Raw genomic sequence first — 22,225 nt, 5'->3', positions numbered from 1 at the left:
CAGGGCGTCGTTACCTGGTCTGAATGAGGATTAAACAGCTCTCTAAAACATTATATTCTTAAATAAAAACAATCAAGAAGATGTATCTAACCCAGAAAGAAAACAACAAACACATACACCTACTTGTATTGAGGTCTTTTGAATTAGGATGCAGGCGTAAAAACCTAGTTTTTTTCACAAAAGTAATTCGACCCGCAGCTTTAAACATTCATTTCATTCGGTGGCTTTCATAAGCATTCATTCCGCATTTGCACTGCCTAATCGTTTCATTTAAATACATTCTACACACAGAATATCCGAACCAAGTCCAACATTAGAATATCCGACCGGTTCTACCTAATTGTTGATGTTATTGCCGTTGTGTAGCTGTTAGAACCAACTTAGAATAACCTGCATCTACGAATGTTGGTTGAATAATAAATAATAAAAAAAAAGTGTGAAGACCACCTTTGTTCCGCCCGTATCGAAAAGCGTGGCTAATCGGAACCTTGAACAGTCCCGGCCAGACCGTATATAATTATGATCTTTTGATGTTGCCACCGGAATTTCGGAGCTCTATACGTCCTAAAGTTAACAATCGATGTCATTTTTTAGGACTTCGTTAACGCGCTAAGTTAGGATATTAATAGACGGTTGTTGGCACTTTGGCAGGTCTATATGGAAGCCCAAGGGTGCCACAAGTTGGATCCTCCCATTTGCGGGTGGGCGTTGAAAATATTGGTTCAAATGAAGATTTACGGCCGGCGGGCGCTGCAGGGCTTCTTTTGGGATCGAGGAAATCGGCACTCTCAAACACGGTCTTAATCAGACCAAGTGTCATTAATATTGGCAATTGCAACACACCATAAATAGCCACGTTTCGTCGGTGACAACTCGAGGGCACTAGATCGGGCCGCGGCGTGGCTCGTGACACCCAATCTTCTAATGAACTGGATTCCTTTCACCTCAGTCAGACCAACACAGGACAAGCCTATGGGCAAGGGTTCACCCACGCAATTCATGTTCACGCATATGCAACTTCAATAGCGAGCCTCCATCTTAGGAGAAGAAAAGAAATAAAAACGACTAGCGCACGGCCATTAGAGTTTCTCCCGTAGCCATTGAGTTGAGTTCAGACCGCCCAGCAGCGCCAAGCAAAACCCATTCAACCTACTAGACTTAGGTTGTTGTAGGACGCCTGGTAAGAAATAAAATCCAAGAGTCTATTCAAATCAATTCCATAAGTTATCACTAATTTATGTCGATTAAGGCGGCAGCCGCGTGCCTTCTCCAGCTCACTCACACTTTTCGTAATGGAATCCTCCGAAGGAAAGTTCCCCGTTCAACTTGAGCTATCCGAGAGGAGAAAAAAAAATACACCAAACACCATTCGCGACGAAGTTTAACTCTCACTATCGTTAAACATCTGTTCAGATTGGATGTTTGAAAACATTTTAATACCCCCCATCGAGGAAAGCAAAGTTTCGGAGTTCTGTTTGTTTTTGTTGTCTCTTATTTTGAGCTATTTTTTTCAAATCTTCATGGTAAAATTGGAAACCAAGAAATTAATACTTAAACACCCAGCCTAAAATAGTCGATCCTAAAAATTCAAACAGATATAACTTGCGAACCTCTGACCAAATTTCACAAACTTGGCCTTGTTGAAATGTTTGAAGTGTCTTAATTAAGGAAATAGAATTTTATTTTGATAGAAGTTTAAAGAATTTTTTTTAAATTTGGAATGAATCGAATCGAAAAAACTCGATGTAGGCTGTCAGTTTTTTAGTCAGTTAATTTTACTTACGTCAAATAAAACATTAAATTAATTCTAAGAATTAATGTTTGTCAAAATATAAAAACTGAAGATGTATTGTGTTGATGTTAGTTCATTTTGAAAGAACGAGTTAATCAGGTGAGCACCCAAGTAACAATTTAGGCTTTATTATGGTCAGCAAAATGTCGTTTGGACCATAGCATTAATCTTCATAAAAAGCTAAAGTACATTCTATAACATCACCTGGACTCTAATAAAGCCAAAATTAGGCTATTTGGCCCTATCCTAGGAACGTCATCATGACCAATCATTGTTAGTCATCAATATTGGTCACCAAAGCTTTTAAAAAGCTATTATAAAACATGTTAGAAATTTTTGTTTTTTTCGGTTCTGTCAGTTCTCGGAGTTTTTTTTTTTGTTTTTTCCAGCAACCGTAATGGTTGATGAATGATGATTGCATTATTCAGATATAAATCTGGTAAAATTAATAGCTAAAAAACCAATGTTTTACCCATATAATGAGCGTCTTTTCTACTGCCAGTCAAGATTTTAGGTAAAATGTATATGAAATAGTATCTTAAAATAAATGCGCCTCGTCAAATCTGATGGTCAATCATGATGGGATTGATGGAAAAAAGGCCTGAAAAAATATTTTCCAATGCTGGCATTGTGAATCCATCAACATGGCGTCATTTTGTACCCTTCGATTTTGCAACCAACATGGCGTGAGTCAATTCATAGTTTTATTATGGTTTAATGATGACTCGCAAGCAAACTTCTCTCGCAAGCAAACCAATTACACGCTAAGGTTGAGTTGCTCATTTCTGAGTTGTTAATCATTAGTACAGTAAATGAGGACAGACTTTTTGAATAAAAAGGGATTGGTTTTCAATGACCCGTGGAATAAATCATGAGTTGAAGTCAAATTTCGTTGTCTGACGCCATCTTGAAATCCAAGATGGCGGCTTCCGCTGAACTTTAAAATGGTGTAAATGACTTGAAATCGCATGAAACCCCAACAAAATGGGTATCGGGTGAAAGTGCTAAACGAGTGGAAGTCGAATTTCGCTATCCGACGCCATCTTGAAATCCAAGATGGCGGCATCCGCTCAACTTTTAATGCTTAATGCTGACAAAAAGTCGCATTAAACCACCACTATACGAGTATTGAATGAAAAGGCTAAGCTAGAAGATGTCGATTTTTTTCTTTCCGACGCCATCTTGGAATCCAAGATGGCAGCTTCCACTGAATTTAAAATGCTGTTAATCAATGAAAATCGCTTGAACACAACTTTTTTTCACGTAATACTACATTAAAACTACTATTTTAAAACAATTTAGATCATTTTAAATCACTTTTATTATTTTTTCATTATGTTTCTAATGCATTTAGAACTTTTCTTGTTTTGTTTATAGTTTTTGATTTTTTTTTTGCCATTTATGTAATTCTTTTATTCCTATCATGCTATTATGTCTAAATTTTATTGGTCTTATTCTAGCGAAAACTATAAGGTTATGTTGTTTCTGTTAACCGTCTGATTTTGGCACATGTGCCAAATTCGATGTTTCCAAAATCGAATGTTGCCAAAAACGAACGGGGTCTGTATTGTGGTAGTTTTTGTGGGATTTTCAGTCACTTACAGATTTTTAGAGAAACGCGAAAAGAGATATTTGACTTCTATCATTTAGCCTTAGCACCCAATACAATATATTTGGGAGTTTCATGCTATTTCCATTCATTTACAGTATTTTTAAGTTCAGTTGAAGCCACCATCCTGGATTTCAAGATTGCGTCAGAATGCAAAAATAAACTTTTTATAGCTTATCCCAATTGACAAATATCCATATTTTGGAGGTTTCATGCGATATTCAATGATTTAGAGCATTTTTTAAGTTTATAGAAAGCTGCCATCTTGGATTTCAAGATGGCGTAAGATAGCAATATTCGACTTCTACTCGTAAACCCCTTCACCCACTACCAATTTGGGTTTCATGTTTCATGTCATTTTAAGTCATTCACTACATTTTAAAGTTTAGCGGAAGCCGCCATCTTGGATTTCAAGATGGCGTAAGATAGCGTAATTCAACTTCTACCAGTTGATTTCTTTTAACTTATACCCCTATAATATGGGTTTTATGCGATTTTCAGTCATTTACAGTATTTTTAAGTTGAGTGGTAGCCGCCATCTTGGATTTAAGATGGCGACGGGCAACGAAATTTGACTTTACTTTCACCTTATAACCATATTGTGAAGGTTTCACGTTATTTTCAGTAATTTTCAGCTTTGAAAATAAAAGAGGAAGCCGCCATCTTGAATTAATGATGGCGTCAAGCAACAATTTTTTTTCCTACTATTTGGGCCCTTTCACTCAATACTCATATTGTAAAGATATTCATACCACTTTCGGTGATTTCAAGTTTTCAAAGATGTATTTTTTTAATTTAAACTCAAAACCAACACGCATAACTTACCAAAAATGTGTAAAAATAGGAGTTCCAATTCAAATATGTGCTATCTAATCTGAGCGTGTCCTGTTTTGACATTTTGATCGAGAACTGTCACTAAGTTTTATGGCGGTTTAATAATCAGGCACTGAGTGCTATTATAGAACATGCAAAAGAAAGCTTGGAGCAAACTTCTAAGTTTGTGTTTTATTATAGTTTTAAAAAAGCATTCATAACTCTTTCAAAATAACTAAAACAGTATGTTTAATAAAAGTTTTATTAGCGTTTTCAAAACCATCTGCAAACATATGGTCGAAAAAAAATATAAGCATTCTGCATGACCATAATAAAACCGTCATAAAACGAGCTGCACAAAAAAATGCTGTAATTAAACCATAATAAAACTTCCTAATGCTAGTTGGCATAATCTGTGTTACTTGGGCAGTTAGCAGGTATTCCGGCATCCGTGTAAATACCTAACTGTCCAGCTGGCAAATGATTCTTTTTATATAGTCAGTTAAACAATCCACATTCATGGTAACTATTTGGTAAGCAGTTGTTAAAAGCTACAGCTTATTAAGAATCTTAAAAATATGATAAAACTGGACATGCGGCAATTATTTATTTGACCATTATTTTTTATACTTCATGAAAAATATGTTGACAGTTTGGTCCAAAAGTTACAACCATCCAGGGTTGATTTTCAAGAAACAAATCTACTTGGTTAGGAAGAAGAGTCGAAATAAAAACCCCGTTTAAAGGACGGGTTGAGAAAAAACGACAACTAATCGGCAAATATGTAACGAGAATGATTTTTTTAACAGTTGAAATATTTCAGTTAATAGTATAAAAATTTGCTTAAAAAAAATAGCTGATCATAGCTATGAGATAGTCTTAATATGTTTCAAAGCCTAGGAAAAAATTGATGAAATGTGAAAAAATTACAAGCAAAAAAGTTATAAAAATGTGGTTTTTCAGCCCCTGTGGTTATGCAATTAAATAAAAAAAAACTGTTGAAAAAGTTCCAACGATAAATTTTCTCGTACAACAAAATCTTGGATGGTTAAAAAGATTGCATGATTGTCGCACATTTTTATCCTTTTTGAATCTATGTACATACATTAGGGTGTCCAAAAATTGCATAATTTTTGGGAATCTAGGACTTACCCTCCAAATGGTAGATTAGGATTTTGAGAACAAACTTAAGTATAGGACCGACTAAAAAAATATGGTTAGAGGTTCCGCAAACGCGATCTTTGAAAAAAGTCCACTTCCAAAAGATTTGATTTTAAATAAATTCTGGGTTCAAAAATTTCCACAAAATGTATATATTTTATATTTTTTAATTTTTTTTTTTTTTTGGATTTAATACTACACGTGAAAAATGCAAAAATGAACCAAATTCGTATCAAAATTGGAAATAAGCAAGCTATTTTCAAGAAAAAAAATTTTTTTGGTCCAAAAATTTTGTATTCAACTGTGTACCTAACGTAAAATGTTTTTGATACCAATGCTGTCAAAAGATGCGGATTTTTGTGCACTTAAACTTTGCTGAACAAAGCATTTTGTTTGTATCATCGTGTACAGAGCTATTCACGGTTTAATCTTTAATAAAAATTTTAATTTACCATATTATTTATTTAATTTATCAAATTCGTCTTAATAAATACCAAATTGAAAATCAAACATTTGCAAAAAAACTGGGATGGTTTAATTTATTTATTGTTCACGGTCTTCGACAACTTAATATCATTCAGACTGATTTCTTAATCTATGCTTAAAACTATCTTTACTTATATTATAATCAAAACAAACACAAACTTGATTAACAATTTACACGATATATCAAATGGGTTGTAAAATTCGTTTCTTCCATAATTAATAGTTCTTAGAGGCTCAAAATTCCGTAAAGAGCGAGATGGGACATGATACGGTATCATTTCGACGAGGTTAGCACTGTCTATATTTCCGGATATGATGTCGAATATAAACAGGCGACGAAGAAGTATAATTCGTGAGCCGATCGGTTCGATGTTCAGGATCCCACATCGGTCATGGTAAGGTGGAAGTCTCTGAGGTTCATTCCATGGTAGATTAGGGAGTGCTTATCAACGTTACTTGAAAGCTTTAAGGTTGAAGGAGCCCTTTAGAAAAAAAAATAGGACGGATATTTAATTCAATAAAAAACCCACTTTAAATAAAAAAAAACGGTCCTTTTTGAAGCGGGAGGAGCATTTTTAAATCAACTAATCATCTTATTATGTCAAAACGCTTACGTTCATGAATTTTTAATAAAAAATACTTCGAAAATTTTTATTTTTTTTTCGACAATTTCTTCATAATTTTGTATGGGAGCCCCCTCCCCCCTTCCGAATTCGTAGGGGTTTGAAAATGCTATAGAAATGCATTCCCGATCTTGAAAACTGCTTCACACCAAATTTTACGTTGATTATGTTCAATAGTTTCCAAACCTTTTTTGGATTCGGAAGGGTTTAGAATTATTATAGAAACCATTCCCGGTCTTGAAAACGACTACAAAAAAACACGTTAATTGGCTCAGTAGTTTCCAAAAATTGTTCGAATTGTGTTATATTTTTATTAATTTTGTATGGGATCCCTCCCCCCCTCCTTTTAGTTGGAGCGGTTTGAAACCAGTATAGAAACCATCTCCGTCCCCAAATACTCTTACAAACCAAATTTCACATTGATCGGTTCAGTAGTTTTCGAGTCTATAGGGAACAGACAAACAGACAGGACTATTTAAGATGTAAATATTCGAAAAATAATTAAACTTACATTGATTAAATTAGGGTTTCATTTCGTGGTTTTTTTTTCTTTTGCACCTTTCGGAATGATCCCCCAGGAATCAGTGTTTGTCCGTTGCAGCATTGTTCAAGTTGATGTGTGTTGAAAACGCAGGTTTCAGTGGTGGAATAGAGTTATTTTTTTTTCAGGGAATTTAACAGCAATCTGTCATTCTTCCCAACAGTTATCTTTATTCATGTTTCGTCTGTGAGGTCAGTAGAATACAACTATATTAATTAGCGATAGCTAATTGTCAATTTCCAATTCTTATATTCCCTAACCGGGAAAGTACTCATTTCTCAATGAGTACTTTGATATTCTTACCCAGAATATCTGGCAACACTGTTGTGTTACCACAAACCCAATTTGAGTAGTCTCGCCTAACCGTATGATGATGTAAACATTTGTACCGCGTTTATCATCATCACATGTCATCAGCAATCATTGATCTATTGTTCTCGATTGAACCAAAACAAACAATGTTTTGGTTCTGCTCGTGGCAGCAGAAGTTAGCTGCTGTGCCGCTGTGCTGTTGTTGTTCCGGAGGAAACCGTAAGTTTCAACAATGTGCATATCTGGAACCAATTAAAACTATTTAAGAGAAAAAAACTTCAAAAATTAACCAATTTACCTTTCTTGTTGACCAAAATTTTCCGCGAAAGTATAACAAATACCTCCTTCTACTGTTTTTTTTATTTCTGACTCAAGAGAATATCTTACTTGTTCATCTTAGAAATAAATGTTGGCTTAACAATATTCGAGATCTCGTCAAGCATAAGTGATATTTGTGAACTAACTATCAGATTGTAGAATAACAGAGAAGCTCTGTGGTATAATGTAGAAAAAATAGCCAAATCTACCAGCTGTTGAATTATTTTAGCAATGAGCCGTTGAGAAAGCCTCTGCAGCTAAATCAACTTTATATGAACGCTAGTTTGTTCGTAGTTCTCAATGTTGATTATGCAAAATTATGGGTTGAACGAAACATATGTGATATGGATGAGCCACCCATACGAATTTTAATAACAACCTGTAGAGTTTTTTATGCGTGTATGAATATCATCGAAGCAACGACTGGCTTTCATCTGCTTAGCTTAACATTTTTTTTTCCATGACTATCACAATTTCGAGGCAAGTTGTGACATTCATTCCAAATGTCATTTGACATCCCAAGCAACCAAAAGTCGCGTTTTTACTTAAAAATGGAACTCCGAAGTTTACATTTGGCTGAAAAAATGTTTTACGGGAACTTCAGGTGACTTTTGTCGCGTAAAAGTTACTCAGGAACTTCCACCGCCCTTTGACAGGGTAAACTATCGATAACGGAACTTCTAAGCGCTTTTAATGGAACTTCTTTAAAGAAGGTTGATAACGGTCGCGTAACATTCTTAAATGCACCATTAAGATACTTGAAGGTGTTTTAAAAAACCTATATGGGAACTCTAAGCGACATGTCAAAAATGTCTGTCAATTTCTTGCCATGGTATTTGTTTTGTTTATATCTGTACTGATATTTACAAATGGAATTCAAGATTTTTTTCGAATTTTTCTTACAAATGTTGAAATATTCGAATAAATTTTTGATGATCAGAAATTTTTGTTTAATTATTTATATCGTGTACTAAGTGTCCTTGAAACGAAATAAGTTGCAATCTTTTGACCAACCCATTCAATCATCTCAAATGACATTAAGTTTAAATACTAATTATTACAGTGGCAATGAACTATTGCTGGATTGGTCGAGAGGCTGGTGAGTTTCATTGCAACCTAGAGAGCAGCGGTTCAATTCTCTAGGCGTTAAGCAGCTCTTATAATCAAAACAATGTGATTAAAACCAATGAGAAAGACCATGATAGACCGGCAACCTAGCAATCTGACATCTGGTTGTCGGAGCAGTCTCTCAATCGGATTTTTTTTTTCGGCGCGTAGAAGTTTCTTGACATTCTCTTAGAAGCTGAACAGCGTTCTCTACAGCCACCTAAACGAACTTAGAAGTAGCTTTAAGAACTTAAATTTTGGGCAAACGAGAGCTGATTAAGCTTCTATGGAACCTTTTTAAGGGAATTCTGGTTGCTTGGGATTTATTGGAGAGAATTTCTTAGCGATGTTATTCACAAAATCCAAAAAGGACATCAATGCGACGGCCGTTTTCGTACTGATGAAAATCGCTCTAGGTTTTGGAGAAATGTCAAATGACATTCTGACAGTTATCATCCCTGTTCACAAATAAATACAGTGCTCATTACATGGCCTATTTCCCGAGAATTCCCAGGGATTGTCGGGAAACTTGAACATGGGATTCCCGGGAATGGACGGAAAGCACTGAGGATGCTAGTAGTAAGTATCTAGCGAAATACTAGTATTTGGATTTTTTCCTAAATTTAATGGGTTGAATCCGGAACCGAATGTTGTTAGTTTTAATCGTAAATAGTGTCATTCGACCAAGAAGTTTAAATAATTCGTTTAATTATACAAGTTGATCTGATTTACAGCTCGTTGAACATTGCTCGTTCAACTTAATTGAAGAGCTCAACCCGTACCTGTATAACAGTAGTTAAATCTACTAGAAATCATTACCGGAAGGTGTTAATTATTTTGCCATGACTCAAGCGCTACGAATGGGATTTTACTTGAGCCGGGAATGCAAGGAATTTTGTAATTGAAAATAATAACTGCAATGCGATTGGGTTTTACTTGAATGCAAATTCACACATGCCTAAAAAAGATAATTGTCTGTTGGGCTGTGATTCACACAAGATTTTTTACTCTATTTCCAAAAAGTTCCCACACTTTCGGTTCGTTTGTGTGATTTACTATCTTACTCACGAATGATCTTTAATTAAAACACTTGATCACGTATAAATCTATGTCAATCCGGGCGATCGCGGTGATCTGTTTGCCAAATGTCCAGCCAAGCTAAAAATCGGAAGCCACAAAAGGTATTGGTAAGCCAAACCTTAAATGCGAAAACGTAAACAAACATTTTCTCGGCTGATGCCACTCTTAGGGTAACTGATCCGAGTTTTAATCAGTTTAATAATTTTAAATGAATGAAAATATAAGCCAATTTCAAAACCAGCTGCCACATGATCATACTCGTTTTGGGTTCGATAAGCCGTTGGAGTGGTTCGGTGCATTTTGAGTTGAAGTCTCTGATCGATCGCTGGACGCATTCCGTGCACAGCTTAGTTTATCGAGTACCGTACAGAGAAGTTGGTCACCAAGAATCACGATTTTTCTTCTCTTTTTTAGCCATGTTTGCCATGGTTCTAAATTCCGAACTGCCGCCAACTCATTTCAGCTGGACTAAGTCGCGAGTTCAGGTGACCGATCACGATAGCTTCTAGCCGCGCTTCTGAATTGACAGTTTGGTAAAATCTCTTAGTGCTTAGGAATGTTAGTGTGTGACCTTTTGGTAAAGATCTGTACTTGGCATAGACCAAGTGGATTGGTTAAAGTTATTTGCTAATAAACTTAGTACCTACCTACCTCAATATGGTGGAAACATCTTATTTTAAAGATGGTAGATAATAGAGTTGTGTGGAAGGTAGTTTTCCGAACTAAAACTTCGAAGCTTTTCGAACAAAGATCATCAGATAATATTCCGGTTGACTAGAAATCTGGTAGGGAGTAAGCCAAAAAAATAACAAAAACGATCAAAGGCCGACGCTGCCGATCAGAATTGATCAATTAATCATATCCGTATAGGAATTGAGCCGCCTCAACTGTTATCTTGGTCGGAGTCATACCATCTCTATTTCGCTTTTGATGGATTGCTGCCCATAGATAACGTGTGTCAGTTCTTATATATACCTACTTGTATTCAAATCTTGAAACCGGGAACCGCCTTCAAAACACATCTCCAACCCACACGAAAAATCGGTGCGTGGTGGCGTCATACGAGCGTCATTCAGTCAAGTTCCATCTATTCATGCTGGTTCGAATAGTTTAAGGCGTGTTTGTGGTTTCCGCGATGAATAATGTCACCCGTTTGGGGAGAAATCCGGCTAGGACCTTAGTTATAGGAAGATATATCTATTCGAACAATTCGACGATTATAAGTGATGGAAAACTGTCAGTTCTGGGTTGAGTCATTTGAATATTTTCAATCATCCTTTTATTTTTTTTTTAATCGATCTCGATCTTTTTTTTTTTTCGATTATAGTTGTTTTACCATCTTTATGGCATTCGCGACTTTATCAACGTTACAGTTGGCGGATCGTTATTGAAAAACTTATCCGGTACAACTGTGTTCGATGTTTGCTCTTGGGCTCGAACTCGTGGACATCGGCTCAGGAGACAACAGACTTGCCAACTGAGCTATATCACAAGCCCAATTTAATCGATCAAAAATGCAAAAATGTTACGATAGTTAGGTGGAAAGCACTTGGCCTGACGAAGAAAGACTGTTTCAGCGATCCAACTTTGTTATTTTTTTCTCAAAAGGGAAAGCCAAGGATATTTTTCAAATATTCTTGTACACAAAAAAAATAATGGGGATTATTCTTCGAGTCACGTGACGTGACTAGCGATATTTAACATCATTCTGCTGACTCCAATAACTATTCCAGGGTTTTTTTTTATAGGTCGGTTGAGCTGGTATTGGTCTTCGAAGCTCATCCAATTTTACGTTTCATTTCTAACGTATTTAATTCGTTGAGTCAGAACGATTAGTGAAATTTTGCTTGTCACGTCACTCGAGTCGTAAATAAGTCGCAATGACTATTACCCACGTGTCATTGAAAATGGCTTCCTTAAAATAATAAAAACTGTTATCTGAAAAACAGGTAGTTTTCAAATGATTGGTTTAAAAGTAAATTAAATGCCACAAGGATGGTAAAGTGTCATTAATAAAACCTTAAGAAAAATATTACTTCCAACATGCAGGTCAATTTGACTATGCTCTCTCAATGCTCTGAAAAGATTTTTCAAAATTATATATGCTAAAACGAACAACCTTCAGAAAGTGTACTATGTATGCCGTGACCGGGATTCAATCTCATGTCCGCTAGCTGAAAAGACTTGATGGATATCCTCTTCACCACAGACTGCTGCTACTCGCTAGTCACTTTCCTTCCTGTTATCCCCATTGGTTGACAGGACGTGGCCGGCGCTGTTATTATTCATTTCGAAAAGAAAGAGCATCAGTTTTGTGCATTGGGAATGTATTGCTCATCCCAAGCACTATTCTTTTGTACTTTGCACGAAATTGCATCCTCGATTAATCACGGAGTAGTATCTATTGGCGATGCGAAATTCGTTCTGCTTAGCCAAGCCAGCGATCATGAAATTCGAAATGTTAAACAAATATAAAAAAAATTACTTTCAAATGGATATTCATAAATATTGTTGATGACATATTTCAAATTAAATGATTTAAGGTGGATATGAGTAGTCAATTAAGCTAAGCTAAGCTTATTAGAATAATCGTGGAAAACTGAATATTAAAATTTAACGTCCAGTACTGAGATGGGAATCGAGCCCATGCCTTAGATGATCGATGCGATTACCGGCTCATCACGCTAACAGCTCGGCCACCGAGACTTACGAAAAATGAAACACAACACTTTTTAAACCATATTATAACCATTGAAATGTTTATAAGGCATCATGTACCTACTAACTTTTTCCCTAGGGTGCGTGCAAGTTTTTGTCCAATGAAGTCTTGAAGTCATGATGTCATGAAATCATAAATTCATGGAGTCATGAAGTCCTGACGTCATGAAGTAATGAAGTCATGAAGTGATAAAGTCATGAAATCATGAAATCATGAAGTCATCAGGTCATGAAGTCATGGAATCATGAAGTTTTGAAGTCCTGAAGTCATGAAATTATGAAGCCATGTAGTCATTAAGTCTTCAAGTCATAAAGTCATGAAGTCATGAAGTGATGAAGTCATGAAGTCATAAAGTGATAAAGTCATGAAATCATGATCTTTTGAAGTCATGAAGTCATGAAGTCCTGAAGTCATGAAGTGTTGAAATCATGAAGTCATGAAGTGATAAGGTCATGAAATCATGAAATCATGAAGTCATCAGGTCATGAAGTCATGGGATCATGAAGTTTTGAAGTCCTGAAGTCATGAAATTATGAAGCCATGTAGTCATTAAGTCATGAAGTCATGAAGTGATGAAGTCACGAAATCATGAAGTCATGAAGTCATGAAATCATGAAGTTTTGGAGTCATGAAGTTTTGGAGTCATGAAGTCATGAAATCATGAAATCATGAAGTCCTGAAGTCAAGAAATCTTGAGTCATCCAGTCATGAAGTGTTGAAATCATGGAGTCATGAAGTCAATACCTGATTGCAAAAAAAATATTAATAAAAATCATGTCCATAAACGTTTCCTATATTTGCCATCAAATGAGCCAATATATGTTAATAGCTTGTTTTCAATATCTCAAATCTTAATTGATTTTTACCAAAGGATATCCTCCTTCTGTTTTTGTTTACCCTAGCCAACGGAACAAAATTGAAAACAAAAAAAAAACAAATTGCTTTCGTCTCCTTTTTCCCAAAAAAAAATACTAACAGAAAACTCAATTGTTGTCCCAAAGCGTTAAACGCACCTTTAAACGAAAAGGAAGATAGAAGAGCCACCAACAACAATAAAAACGCCTGGGTACCAGTTTGAGGATGCCGACCAACACGACATCCAAGAATGATTTCCGCTTTCGATTCTTGACGGATCAACATAAACACAAAGCAGCATAAGCATAAGATGGATTCGTTTACTTTTTTTTGTTGGTTTTCGTCATCCACGAAGGTTCTGTTTGTAACTTCTTCAATTCAAGTTCGTCGTCCGGGGTCGATTTGACTTCTGGGTCACGTACGTCCAGCCGGCTTTCGTGTTGTTAGTCGTCGTAACCCTTTTTCCGTCAACATTGTCAGTCAGCAACAAACCATCACGATAGTTTCTGTTTTTTTTTTCGATTGTTTTGGAAAAGCGCAAAAAGCTGAAACTACTTCCCCATATTCGAATTTCAATTGTTTGCGACCATAATCGGATGAGATCGAATTGGGCGATCACCTTTCACGGTTTGCTGAATTCCGGCCGCTCATTTACATACAGATATGTTATTCATTCATGCAAACGGTATGGTCGGAACAAGCGCGGGGGTGTTTGGTTTTCTCGTTTATTCTCGTTTGTCCGGTGCTGTGCGGGAGTCTTGTGAATGGGTGATTGATAATTCGTTTACGGTTTCTTGGAAAAGTTTGGATCGGAATCACGAACTGACTGCAGATAAACCGCAACATAAAATGTTTTACCTTTCAATTTGGGTTGCTGAATATAAACCAATGTTTATAACCAGTTTGATTAATTTAAGCTGAATTTTTTTTATTATACTCTGATGGAATCAGAAGTAGGTATTACTGTAAATCAAAATTCCTTCATTTCCAAAAAGCGGTATAGATATTGAGGTAGCACCAAAAAAGATTCAAATTACCAAAAGTGCAATTTTAATATAACAGGTGGTTGTAAGTTTTCCATTTTTCCCTAACATCAGACGAGTGGTCCAAACCTGTTACTGCCGACCCTAGCAGAACTGCTTTTGAAACAATTTACACATCACAGTTGTTGTTGTGATTGAAATCGGAAACGGTGTGGGTTTTGGGTTACCGGTTTTATCGGCAGTTTAACAGGGCGACCGACCCAGCAAAAGTGGCTCGTGCTGATGGTTTCATAAAGCTGTTAGGTTTCATGTTACCGAAACAGGTCGCACCATTGCATTTGGTGACTCAAATTTCAACATTTTACCAGAACATTACACTCAAGCTAGGTAGTGGCATTTACTATGTTGTCGATATTTGAATGGTGAAGTGAAATCCATTGCATCTAAAAAGGAAATCGTCATAAATATAGCTTGAGTTCTACGTCTGAATCTTCAGAATTAAATTAGTCTTTAATATAAGAATTTTGAATATTTCCAAATTGTAATTATATTTCACACAAAATAGTTATCGTTTTTATTTGAAAGTTTAACGATTATTTTTGATAGATTTCTTTTGTTTGTGATTCTTCAACTACGTTGACGACAATATTTTTGGTCTAAATTCTAGTTTGGTTTTTGTTAACTAACACTACGAGTTTGATGTGGATTTATCACAATCACAAATCACAATCCAAGAGCAGACAAATTTATAATAAGAATATAAAACTTGAGGACATTTCCAATTCGGAGTTATGTTAGAATAGAAATAGCAGTCGAGCGTGATGAGATGTGCGTCGTGTGACTTGGGAATTAAGACGTGAGATTTAAGCCATGTCCCAAATAAAAGACAAATGTTTGCATAACTCGAGAACCGATCAAGCAAATGGATCCAAATTTGATTTGGGAGTCTATTTGGTTACGACAAATATTCCGGAAATGGTTTGGTGTCCCTCCCTCCTTTCAATTTGGTAATAGTAAGTGGGAAGGGAGCTTCCATACAATTTTTTCGCATAATTCGAGAAATATTCAAGCAAACGAAACCAAATTTGGCATGCGAAGGTATATGGGTAGGAAGAATATTTAAAAGATGGTTGAAGGCTCCTCCCTCTCTCCAGTGTGGAGATAGAAAAGGGTGAGAGGCCTCCCATACAGTTTTTTACAAAATTCGAGAACTAATCATGCAAATGGAACCAAATTTGACATGGGTGATTATTTGGATACGAGATATGTTTCTATAAATATTGATGGGGCTCTGCTCTCTTCGATTGGGGTCATACAAAGGAGGAGGGGGTCTTCCATACAATTTAATGCATTATTCGATAACTAATCATGCAAATTTATCAACATTTCGAAACCCCTTTCTAGCTTCAACGGAAAAAGGGGAAGTAGGAGGGACGTTTCCATACAATATTTTTGGATCACTTGAGAACGTATTATTCAAACAGCATAGCAGAGGGTATTTGAATAGATTTTTTTTTCTATGATTGTTTAAGGCTTCTTCCCCCTTTCATTGATTCGATAGGAAGCACTCCCATACATTTTTTTAACTCGAGTGCTAATCTAGCAGAAGCTAACAAATAGGAAAGAGTATTAAAATACAAAAAATATTTCATACGTTTGTTTTAATAAATTCTAGAGCTCATCAAATAAATTTCACCAAATTTTACAAGGGAGAGTATATGGTTACATACAAGAAATGATTCTATGGTTATTTAAAAAAAACCCCTCTCATTTTCCAGTGGGTGATAAGAGAGAGGAAAAGGAGTTCCGCACAATTTTGTATAAATTGAGAACTTATTCAACGTATTCGATTACGAAAAATATTTCTAATTTTTTTCAAAAGGGAGATTCCATACAATACAGAGCCGGGAATGGGGCAGGTTTTATCGCATAGTTTTTAAAAATGTTCAAGCTATAGAAATCATATTTTACTTGAATGAATTTTTTTTCTAAGATTAAAGACCTATCCTTCTACCAGAGGAAAAATGGAAAGAAGGAAATTACTTAAAACTTATCAAACAAATGGAGCCATATGTGAGAAGTGATATTATTTGGATATGAAAAATGTTATTATTGTAGTTCGTGGACCCTCCCCACAATGCAGGGGCGGAAGGAAAATAAAAACGAGTTCTTAATGTCAAATTAAAAACTATTGTTGAAAAACAATTTCAGATCAAATTTTAAAAAAATCATTTCAGAGAATGTAATCTTCTTTGTAATCCAATAATAATTTGATGCGAAGGCTCTCATTGTAAAGATATCGAAAATTTATTTATATTAAAATTATTTTCACACAATTTATAGAAGGTGTAGCAAAGCACATCGGTTCAGCTAGTGATAAAATAGAAAACTACTGTAGTTACCAATCGTGTCGGCAATCTAATGAGTTTCTCTTTTAAATATCCATTCCAATTTCAGTCTTCGATTTAAAATTCGAATTACCTAAAACTTTTACAACTGATTGTTCTGAAATTTTACTATTGTTTCTGGCGTACTTCTATTTTGAAATAATTCTCGATTGAAATATATGTCCTAAATTCAGCATATAAATTTCCAATTTGACCATTCTTAAATTATTTTCATCATAAAATCATTCCCATGGTTGAATTGCAAATTTAATTGAGTGATTCTCAAACCATGATTTTTTAAAGTTTCAAATCTTATCTTCTGTGGTACCTAGCCTCGGATGTTCAATAATTCTGGTCTTCATTCTTGGAACTGTAGGGGAGAATGGGGATGATTGATCACTTTTTCTTTTTTCTTTGTATCTTTTTGGAAAATTTTTTCAGATCGTCGCCTTTTGCATTTCCTGATAGCGTGTAATTTCAAGTTCATATGCAGCAAAAGTTAAATCGACACATAAACCCGTAGTTGAACTAGTAGCGTTTTCGTCGGAATAAAAATATTGTGATATTTTGAAAGTTGAACGAGACTTGATCCTTTATTGAAGGAGAATTGATCCTTCAATCAGGTTGCCCTAAGCTTTGGAAAAAATCATGCAAAATATAAAGATCAAAGTTCTATTGACTATTTTTGTCATGTTAGCTCTCATTTCACAGTTTATAAGTGTCAAACAAAAAAAATATAAAAGTTTATCTACTACAGTATATTTTTGCCTACTTGAAGATGCATTTTTCTAGTTTTTAGATAAATGCACTTTTTTGAATCCTTTTTATCGAACAATTATTGGTCATTGGATAAATAATAAAAATTTTGTGCTTAGCAATGATCAACATCACTTCACGGGAAAAAAAACTTTTTGGGCTCGAGGGAACAAGTGAAACCACAACATACATTTTAGAAAACTTTTTCGTAAATCAATTGAGAGTTTACTCTTGCTTGGAAAATATGGCATTATGAGGTTCATGTTATACTCTAACGAATGACATATTGGGAAATGTATTTTTATTCTATTTTTTTTTCTTTTGGAAAACATTTCAAACTGATAAAAAAAGATGTTCAAGTCACATTGTACTAAACTTTTCAAGCAAAGTGCAAAAACTCAAAAAAAATTTTTTTTTAATAACATCTTGGTTGTTTTGCTCTATTTGGCATTTTTTTTTTTAGAAAATTTGATTCGTGTAATACATTTCACTTTCAATATAAAGCTGAGGAATCAAGTATCCTCATTCTCCCCTACAGTAATCGTCAAGTCTTTTACAAGCAAAACAGTCAAACAAGAATACATACTTCTACCAAGAATCGAAAACGCTCACTGAAGAAGGTAGCAAGTTGCTATCGAAATACCGGTATATGAACTTTTCATTTACCGTGGTTGAATTAAAAGGAATCTTTCGATTGCTTTGATTCAGAAGAATTTGGTAAAAAGTCGCCGTTAAAGTTTTTTAAATGTAAAGAAAATTGTTCAAAATCATAACATTATGTATGATATGCAGGAATTTCGTATAGAATGAAATCCATATTTGATAATAAAGATAAATTGTTGTACAAATTATTGTATAATCCAGCTTCTCTGGATTTATTCGTACATGCCCGGGTTTTCAAATAAAAGTGGACAAGTAAACCAAACTATGGTTAGGCTCGGTTGCTAAAATATTGGAAAAATGAGTCCGTATTTTGCTGTAGACTACAGCCTGTAGTTACTCACATTTATTAAAAAAAAACTATGTCTAATTTTTTTCTTGGTAGTTTGAAAAACAAATTGAAAACAGCTGAGGTGTTTTGAAAAGAAAAATATTCAATTTCAGGTGATTTCTTCATTTTCTTCTTGATTTTCTTTTTCAAATAACTAATGGATTTTGCTTAGATTTTTTGGGCTTTATAAAAATAAATTGAAATGAATTGCTTATGTTTTGCCAGGTTTAAACACAAAAATGGCCCTGAGCTGCTCAACCTGAATAAATAAGCGAAAAAATCTTAAATCCTCTCTCTAAGGAGCTCCCTTAATTGATACTAAAGTGGAATTATTCGAGATATTATTCCAGGGCGGTCTCCTTACCTGTTGTATTTAAATTCCAATTGTCTTACACTTAAAAAATAAGAAGAATGTTTATTATCGTATATCTTGTATTGGTCTTTTACTGGAGGTATTTTAAGATTTTTTATTCTATGTATAATGTATAAGGATGAAAATATAACAATAAACCATTCAAGGTTTTGAAAAGATACATATATTTTATTCAACCTATATTTGAAAACTCACTATAACTTAAGTTTAGGGTAAAGATCAAGTACCTTGATGGTCTGACAAAAAAAGCAGCTTTTATAAAATAAAACAGTTTCAGTTCAGTGGTTTTATTTTGGATCTTTAAACCGATTTATACTAGACTCTTCAACAATGTCGGTTTTGTACTCACTCACTCATTTAAATTTTGAATTCAGGTTAAGTAATTAGGTTCTATGTTTCTGTTTGTTTTTAGCAAATTTGTTATTATTATGAACGAATATCTTACAGTATTGAAATCGAATCTAACTAGTTTGCACCATAGTTTACAAAATTTTTGATATGTATTCCAAACTATAAATTTTCTGTATAGTTTTTATCTTGATGAACCTATTTACTAGTAATGTTACAGCTGTAACATTGGACAGTTTTCTATAGCTCTCTGAGACCTTCATAAAGCTTGAGCTTGAACTTATAGCCTGATATAAATCTTAAATTGCTATTCTGAACTCATTGATTAAAGAAAATGCATCCTGGATCAGGAACTCAGCCAGCAGTACAGATATTCGATCCTTGAACGCTTCAAACGTTTGTACACTTGGAAATATCCGGAATGTTGGCCGGTTTATCCTTGCACTTTTTAACCCACACTGGCCAACCGTTGAACCCATACTGCATCTGGATCTTCTTCACGCAGTCGATGTCGTCGGTTATTTTATCGTCCAGAAAATCTAGAAACATAATTGAAAAATATTTATTGAATAATTTACACTTCCGTTCGAATTATTTTCTACTATTGTTTGTTCCATTCCTACCTTCACACTTCATGTTACATTTGCCACCCTTGCGACCCTCCCGGCACCATTCTTTGCTGTTGATTTGAAAAATTCCGTAGCTTGCGGACTGGTTCGGAAATCGGGGCGAAACTTTGCTGGTATCGAGGCCACTTTCTGCATTTGCCAAACAAATCCAATGGCCGTAGAAGGTACGTGAAATACCGTTTTTGCCCAGTTCTTTGGCCAGATCACATTTCGTGAAAATTTTGGCATCTGCCAGCGACGGCGTTTGCAGCAGTATCAGAACTGTGGTTAAGATGCCGATGATCGAGGGAATGTGGAATTTGGGCGTCATTTTTGTAATCTGGGAAAAAATTGAAATAGAAAAAAGGTTACAGACATATTTTTTCCATAGATCATTGAAAAGAGTTAAGAAAAGATTACAAATGCTCGATACAGAACTCTTTGTCGTCGTTTAAATAGAAAAAAAAAAATTCTCGAAATATTATTCTTTTCTGGAAACTTATAAACAAAACGAAAATTTAAAAAATTCAATTTTTTTTAATCTTCATTGGTTTCTAAAGAACTTACTTTTGAAAAATAATAGCCAACCAAATAAAATAAAATTTCTTCCAGAACATTTTGAAAACAAATGCTAAAGAAATGTTATAAGGTGTCCAATGTTTTGTAATGAAAACCACCGTTGATAGGTTTGGAGGTATGTTGAATTTGACAAAACGACCACATGACAGAATTTAGGAGACACGACACTAATAAAATGCACAAAGTTTGATTTAGATATGATTTCACATCACTTTACTTGAAGACGTGCTATGTTCATCCCAACTATTTTGCCACACAACCAGCTGCTTTCATATTCTAATGATGATCGACTAACAGTGTCACTAGAGTTCAAAATAAGCCCACGTTGATTGAAGTCACACACCATAAACAACGTGTAATGCCTATTCGTATAATTCTAGTCAAGAACACTCACCTGTGAATAAACTGCTGGATGATACCGCAAAATCTCGACTCAAGAGTTAAACGTCAAATTTGATAAAGCCGCCTAGATCCCCGAAGATCGTGTGTTGTCTAAGCAAGCACCTTTCAAGTCGCTCAGCTGGGAATGTATCCACGTTTTAAGCACAGCTGTTTACACCACCAAATTCTGCAGCTATCGAATTTGTTTGTCGCGTAAAGTGTTGAACGCACACAATTTTGTTCCGCTACAGCAAAAAGCACTCTGATCAACTTACGTACCTACTTAACTCGCAAACTGAACAACAACAAATCAGCTGCTCTGCTGTAAGCGCCCAGTAGCAATAATTGTATTTTGTCGGCCGAAGGCCCCCGAAAACACTTGTAACTCGATCGAAAGTGAAGATGATAATGACTTAATGAGAGTTTGGTGTACCGCGACTAGAGCAGCGCAGATTCTTGGTTGGCACCTAAATACTCTATATACTCATCATGTTCGTTCACGGTGTGGTGAGGAGGAGGTTTTCACCCCATCATGCCACGCGCTTTCCGATCGCGTCCCCAATCGGACTTTGTTTTCAGTGCGATTCGCGATTTCAATTTTAAAAACACCAACCAACAAACCACACTATCTTCTCTCTTCCACTCAACCTCTCATTCACGGCTACGGCTAATTAAGGGAACGGACAATATTTTTACAGTGTAGGTAGGTAGGTAAACACCCCACGAGATGATGAGGGAAATTCCAAGTTCGCTCGTTCGGTGGATCTTCCTCGGAACTGAATTGATAAGAGGAGAGCTGCTTGACGCGCTGAGCTTTATTTGGAATCTCTCATGCTTATTTATATTTAGGAAGTGTGAGAAGACCGGTAGAACCGGTGTGTTTATCAAAGGAAAACATTGGTCTTGGATTAGGATCAGTCGAGAGATGCCTGCAGCATATTTGAGCTGTAACTAAATCATAGATTTTATGAATAATATTTTCTTCTGTCAATTATTGTCCTGAAACTAGTGGAGTGACTATGTGTCCAATTCTTTATCTCGAGACGAGTGTCACTTTTCTTTGTAAAATTCCAATCTTGGAATGTCCGATCTTGAGTTTCGTCAATTGAATACCGACTTGCGAAGGTAATCATAAAATACACAGCGTTCAAAGTGTATTCAGTAGTATCTTCGCAGCGTGTGCCCAATCCATCTCCACTTACCTTCCCGAATCTCGATATCTGACACTCTTTGATGACACCGGTATAGCTTCTCATTTGAGATCCAGTTGCCAGGCCACCAAGCGCGGATGATACTCTGCAGGCATCACAAAAAGTTGCAGTTTTCGCGTCGCCACCGCATATGTGCACCAAGTTTCACACCCGTACAGCAATAAGGATTTGTAGTTTGAGTTGAAGATTCGG

General features: G+C 35.4%; 2 protein-coding genes across 2 annotated transcripts in view; one reads left to right on the top strand and one right to left on the bottom strand.

Moving 5' to 3' along the window:
* Positions 1-22,225, top strand: part of LOC129754445 (uncharacterized) — an 86,158-nt gene that overhangs the window by 30,033 nt on the left and 33,900 nt on the right. The window lies entirely within an intron of this gene.
* LOC129754446 (lysozyme c-1-like) lies at positions 19,047-21,176 on the bottom strand. Its single transcript, XM_055750533.1, has 3 exons — positions 20,836-21,176; positions 19,878-20,202; positions 19,047-19,793 (listed from the first exon to the last, which is right to left on the bottom strand). The coding sequence occupies exons 2-3, from the start codon at positions 20,191-20,193 to the stop codon at positions 19,645-19,647; spliced, it is 465 nt and encodes a 154-aa protein (XP_055606508.1). The 5' UTR covers positions 20,194-20,202; positions 20,836-21,176; the 3' UTR covers positions 19,047-19,644.

This window comes from Uranotaenia lowii, chromosome 3 (genome assembly GCF_029784155.1).
Source record: "Uranotaenia lowii strain MFRU-FL chromosome 3, ASM2978415v1, whole genome shotgun sequence".
Lineage (NCBI taxonomy): Eukaryota > Metazoa > Arthropoda > Insecta > Diptera > Culicidae > Uranotaenia > Uranotaenia lowii.
The sequence above is the reverse complement of the archived record's forward strand: the minus strand, read 5'-3'. Positions and strand labels throughout refer to the sequence as shown.

Bases quoted from the DNA above. Each gene is read 5' to 3' on its own strand.
- LOC129754446 (XM_055750533.1), bottom strand. From the start codon at position 20,193: ATGACGCCCAAATTCCACATTCCCTCGATCATCGGCATCTTAACCACA. The intron at 19,794-19,877 runs GTAGGAATGGAA...TTATGTTTCTAG, and splicing joins ATGTAACATGAAGTGTGAAG to ATTTTCTGGACGATAAAATA.